This window comes from Haliotis rubra, unplaced genomic scaffold (assembly GCF_003918875.1).
Source record: "Haliotis rubra isolate DU_JTF1 unplaced genomic scaffold, ASM391887v1 Scf1254, whole genome shotgun sequence".
NCBI classification, from domain to species: domain Eukaryota; kingdom Metazoa; phylum Mollusca; class Gastropoda; order Lepetellida; family Haliotidae; genus Haliotis; species Haliotis rubra.
The window spans coordinates 140558-146583 of record NW_025765175.1 but is presented as its reverse complement, the minus strand read 5'-3'; the positions used below and the strand labels follow the sequence as shown (position 1 = coordinate 146583).

General features: G+C 40.2%; 1 protein-coding gene across 1 annotated transcript; it reads left to right on the top strand.

Annotated features, from left to right (window-relative positions):
- Positions 1 to 1237: 1237 nt before the first annotated feature.
- Positions 1238 to 5528, top strand: LOC124266409. Its single transcript, XM_046701216.1, has 3 exons — positions 1238 to 1474; positions 2770 to 2986; positions 5085 to 5528. The coding sequence occupies exons 1-3, from the start codon at positions 1274 to 1276 to the stop codon at positions 5483 to 5485; spliced, it is 819 nt and encodes a 272-aa protein (XP_046557172.1). The 5' UTR covers positions 1238 to 1273; the 3' UTR covers positions 5486 to 5528.
- The last annotated feature ends 498 nt before the right edge of the window (positions 5529 to 6026 follow it).

Here is a 6026-nt window from a genome sequence, read left to right as displayed (position 1 = left end):
ACAACAGTAAGGATGACACTAAACTGGCATACACATCTGACCATTATATCATAGATAGATTGTATTGTATTCAGACACTCTTTCAACAGTAAGGACGACACTAAACTGGCATACACATCTGACCATTATATCATAGATAGATTGTATTGTGTTAGGACACCACGCCTTCAACAGTAAGGACGACACTAAACTGGCATACACATCTGACCATTATATCATAGATAGATTGTATTGTGTTAGGACACCACGCCTTCAACAGTAAGGACGACACTAAACTGGCATACACATCTGACCATTATATCATAGATAGATTGTATTGTGTTAGGACACCACGCCTTCAACAGTAAGGACGACACTAAACTGGCATACACATCTGACCATTATACTATAGATAGATTGTATTGTATTAGGACACCACGCCTTCAACAGTAAGGACGACACTAAACTGGCATACACATCTGACCATTATATCATAGATAGATTGTATTGTATTAGGACACCACGCATACAACAGTAAGGACGACACTAAACTGGCATACATATCTGACCATTATATCATAGATAGATTGTATTGTATTAGGACACCACGCCTTCAACAGTAGGGACGACACTAAACTGGCATACACATCTGACCATTATATCATAGATAGATTGTATTGTGTTAGGACACCACGCATACAACAGTAAGGACGACACTAAACTGGCATACATATCTGACCATTATATCATAGATAGATTGTATTGTATTAGGACACCACGCCTTCAACAGTAAGGACGACACTAAACTGGCATACACATCTGACCAATGGAACGATATGATAGACACTAATCTGGCACACACAGCTGACCAATGTCTCATGCATGTAGGACAATTTGCAGACAAAGCCACACATGACAAAATAGGTAATCTGCAAGCACATTTATCAGATATACACCTGTCCTTAGACAAGATCCTAACCTGTGCCTTAATTGCACTACCTGATATAAAGTCATTGATTCAACCGGAATAGTGCGGACAATTGTACCGACGAACAAGTTCAGAAGTCTTCTCGTAGTACATGTACAAAATAAAAATGCATAAGACCATTTATAAAAGTATCTTTATTTATTGTTTGCTTGTGACATTTTCAAATCTTAAATGTACACATTCTGCTGTAGATTTGATAATTTCAGATCTTATCACGTGGAACAGGCAGGTCGTCTATTTTCGTCGATATCATTATCTGCAGTCTGAAGTACAGCACTGTAGGCCGCATTACCACTGACGGTCATCATGTTGAGACTTATTGTTCTTGGGGCTCTCTTGTCCCCCCAAGCAGTTGGTCTCATCGCTCCTCTCACCAGCGTCGGGGGGGAGACAGATATCGGTAACTTAGTAAGTCACGTGACCCTGCTGGAACAGATGCTTCAGAAACTTCAGACAGAGCAGACCTCTACCGCATCGCAGTTGGTGTCCACGCAGTCCCAGCTGAAGGTACCTCAGATGTTCAAGACTGAGTAGTCTGGAGATAAGAGTTTGTTCGTCTCACCGATGGCCAGGTTCTATTTCCACAAATGTGTGCAAGTAATGCTCATGTTTGCATACTGAAGGTGATGGAGAATGTCTACTGTAAACTCTGCCATTTAATTTTTTTATATTGATTCCAATTTTCCAAAAACGTATTTTGATATATAATGTATATATATATATCGAACCCGGGCCTTCAGCGTGACGAGCAAACGCTTTAACAACTAGGCTTGGCCTCAATGGTTTGACAAAGATACAAATTTATGGATGTTGTCGTGTACACGGCAAGAGCTATTTTACGTAATTGGTTCTCACGTAGGACCCGTGAAGATCCGCGTTAGAATTGATCTTCAGCAACCCTTGCTTGTCGTAAGAGGAGACTAACGGGATCGGGTGGTCAGGCTCGCAGGCTTGACTGACACATGTCATAGTATCCCCATTGCGTAGATAGATGCTCATGCTGTTGATCACAGGATTTTCTGGTCCAGACTTGACTATTTACTGACCGCCGCCATGTAGCTGGAATATTGCTGAATGCGGCGTAACACTAAACTCACTCACTTACTCTCACGTAAGCTTGGGATACGCAGACAAAATGGCATTCGTCTCCAATTAGGTTTAAATCACACAGTTTACAAATTCTATTTTCCCACATTAACCTGTTATTGTAAAGAAATCATGCGATGAACAGCAGAATCTCACGAAAGTATTTCTACATTTTTCACGTTTGAAGATGACATGTATATAATCGTTGTCAGGCACCACTGGTGTTTCTAAATGTGTGTGAGTGAGTTTAGTTTACGCCGATTTCAACAATATCCCAACAATATCACGGCGGGAGACACCAGAAATGGGCTTCACTGATTGTACCCATGCGGAGAAACGAATCTGGGTCTTTGGCGTGACGAGAGGGCGCTTTAACCATTAGGCTACCCACACTTCCCCGGTATTTCTTAAACATTCCTTATAAATAATTAAAACACTAGAATTATTGATTATTCTGTTTATATTTCCTCTATAAAGTAAGATGGTGACTTTATTTTTTAAATGGTAACCATTATTCCAAGTACATTGTATTCAAACCTGGTGTATGGAACAACCGCTTTTCATTTGATTGCCTTTTTGAAAAATAATCTCTGTTTAGTTAAAAGCATTAATTACTTTGTTTATGTATTTGTTTATGCACTGATGTAACTTTGGAAACATATCATTAAAAAAGTAAGATGGTGACTTTAATGGTAGTACACGTGTGTACCCCACAGACAACGACCGATGAACTGACGGCCGTCAAAACAGAACTCCATGCAGCGCAGACAGAGCTGGGTGTAGCGAAGTTTCAGCTCTCAAAACTGCCCACGTCCATCGAGCTGAATGACCTTGTGGCCAAACTCAATAACACTGCCAGTGCAATAAATGCCACGAATCAGGACCTTGCTTCTATCAAACAAACTGTTGCCGGCATGGCGCAGAACAATGCAGGTGATATTTTATATAAAACCAGTGGAGCTTGCATGTGCATGAACATTGCTATCAGTCATTACATTCAATAATACATTCTGTATCAAATAGATTCTTCACACCTTGTGTCAACGATACAAATCATGATGATTATAGCCAGTGTATGAAATAAGACAAAAACCCAGCCAGACATCAGGGCTGGTAGCTTCAAAATGTTACCAGCCCAAAATGGATTTAACCAGACCAGACAATCCAAAAATATGTATGGAACATGTTATTTAAAATTTTGACCAGAAAATCTTGCTGGCTATAGTACTGTCGGAAATAGAAAAAAAACTGTTTTTTAGGCTGTTACTCTGTATCCCTAAAATTTACACAATTGCAAATAGCATATGTCGAAATAACCCACTTCCGCCTAACTGGGCGTTCAGTGGAATGCGTAATACGATATCCAGAAAAGCATGTTTACTCGTAAAATCGGGCAAAACTTAGAAAAAATACGAATAGCTGCTGAAAACATTAGATCAGACTATAGATGGCAATTAGGTTGTTCAGCCAGGTATGACGACGGACCGTCGACTCACCTGGCATGAAATGCACGTGCTGCCTACAGGCACAAGGGGTCATCTCAAAGATATTTTGTGCTCTTTCATGTGTGTTGACTATGTCTCATCTATTGATTAACATCTTACGTGTCTTTCTTTCATATAGTTTCATACAGTTTATGTTGAGATATGTAAAAAAGTATGATACCCGAAAACCATAGAAACGCATCGTAGTATATAGGTGGCATGACCACCCGAAGATCGACAGGACTGGATATTATTTGTAAATTGTTATGACGTGCCGTGTACCTCCCCCAGTATAATTGCCCTAAAGGATTATCTTATCTTAGCTGATATCTCTATCCCCAAGCCCGACCCCAGGTTTTGCTTTTGAGACGGCCCCTCCTATCTGTTTCTTTTTATAGTGACAGTGAGACTGCATGGTAGCTACATCCTTAATAGTTTCGGCATAAAAGTTATTATTTTTTACGTCAGCTATCGTTTATAATGAATCTACGTCTAATTTCAAATTGGGCATTTAAAAAGTGTCCTTTGTAATACAATATCGTCGCACACTAATTTGCATAAAGCCATGGTCTGTTCCAAATAAGTCTTTTTGGACTTAGAAAAAAACCGCATTGCTCAATTCTGCACTAATTTCCCCTCAGTAAAGTCCTTTTTCTCCGTTTCTTATCTCTGTACCACCGAGACTGTAGTTAGGCCGAACTTAGTTTAACAGATATTTCACACTTTCACATATCAACTACATAACTTGTAGAGATAAATGAGAAAATACAGTTTTTTTCTATTTCCGACAGTACTATAGTTGTAAATTTAGACCGTCTCGGGTAACAGGATCTGGTGGTCAAACTCGCTGACTTTATTGCGCCATGTCATCGTATCCCAGCTGCACAGATCGATGCTCATGTCATTGTTTTTAATATATACTTGTTCTTTTTAATTGAGATGACAGGTGTTAACTCACAGGAGTCATCGAACATTTTCTTGAAATAAAACCGAGTGTTGCAGTGGTGCACGCTCATTTGTTAAGACGACAATAAAGCATACCAATTTATGGACAACTTCTTGTTCAGTGCAGAGAGCGATGTTTCGGTGTCGATTCTTACACACCTTCCAACCTGCAAGTTATGCAAAGAACAAGAAGTAGTTATCCATAAAGTCGTATGATTTATTATTGACTCAGCAAGTTCACACAACTCATTAAAACATAAGACCCCATAAGGAGTACTAACGGTGGAAATATATCGCGGCACTCTTTCATCTTCGTACTGACAGGTGTATCTCAATAGATGACCATTTACGTTTTAACCATTACGATCGATTCTATGAAACATTCATTTCTCATACTGGCCTTTTCCATAATATCAGGAGCAGTAATTATCGCGGAGTGAATCCGGGATTCATCTCGTTTTGCCCTAACTTTTAGTCTGTCACTGCAAACGTTTCAAGCTTCGCTTCGTTTTATAAACCTTTACATAACACAACTGAAATACCTAGCGCCAACAAACTCACACACAAGTAATTAAATTCAAGTCATTTCTATCTGTTTCCAGTTGTTGCCTTCGAAGTTCGACTGTCTACCCACATTAGACCTGCATTGACCTCAATCATCAAGTTCGACGACGTTCGCTACAACCAGGGAGGCGGCTTCAACGTGACGACAGGCGTCTTCACCGCCCCCGTCGCTGGGACGTACATACTTTGGGCCAACATGATAGCTTACGACTACTCCGATTATCTGGGTATATCTCTGTACAAGGGATCGGAAAAGATCGCCCGAGCATGGGGCGAGAACCCTGCGTCTGACAAGAATGAGGATGACACCCTGATCCTGACGACGGTGTACCTGGATGTGGGGGACCAAACATGGTACGTCAGAGAGTCGGGGACGGCACAGATTGAGGGATACTCCTACTCCGGCTACGGTGGGGCGCTTATCCAGGCCCACAGTTAAAATAACTTTGTCAGTTTTGGAGATAAAGTTTTATTTGAAACTCATATAGTTCTAGAATCTGTCTTACAGTCCCTTCCACCCACCCTTTCTACAATGATAAAACCCTAAACGAAGCAAGTCTAAATTTCCTCACGTCCAGATTCTGAAGCTTCCATCTCACTCACGCAACTTTTCAATTTAGAAGGATTTTTTTGTTTCTATCAAATTATATATGCATTCAGAGACTAGGACCAGTCTAGAATATTGGTTCTTGTGTTTGGTTTAATAAATGTTATCGAAATTTAACTGAAGGCATCAAACATAATAAACATTTAGTATGACATGTATGTCTGCTTGTAAACTCATTATTGAGAGAGTACATGAGTTCGTTTTAAGCTGCCTTTAGCAAAATTCTCGCAGTATTACGATGACACCAAAAAATGTGCTTCACCATTCATCGGGACTCGAACCCGAGCTTTCAACGTAACGAGCGATCGCTTCAGCGACCTCTCTACTCGTCCGGCCCCCTCTCATTTTTTTAATACGTGAAACTTGTAGTGAA

Excerpts from the sequence above, each read along its gene's own strand:
- LOC124266409 (XM_046701216.1), top strand. The coding sequence starts at position 1,274 with ATGTTGAGACTTATTGTTCTTGGGGCTCTCTTGTCCCCCCAAGCAGTT. Across the intron at positions 1,475-2,769 it reads CCACGCAGTCCCAGCTGAAG|ACAACGACCGATGAACTGAC; the intron begins GTACCTCAGATG and ends TGTACCCCACAG. Across the intron at positions 2,987-5,084 it reads CATGGCGCAGAACAATGCAG|TTGTTGCCTTCGAAGTTCGA; the intron begins GTGATATTTTAT and ends ATCTGTTTCCAG.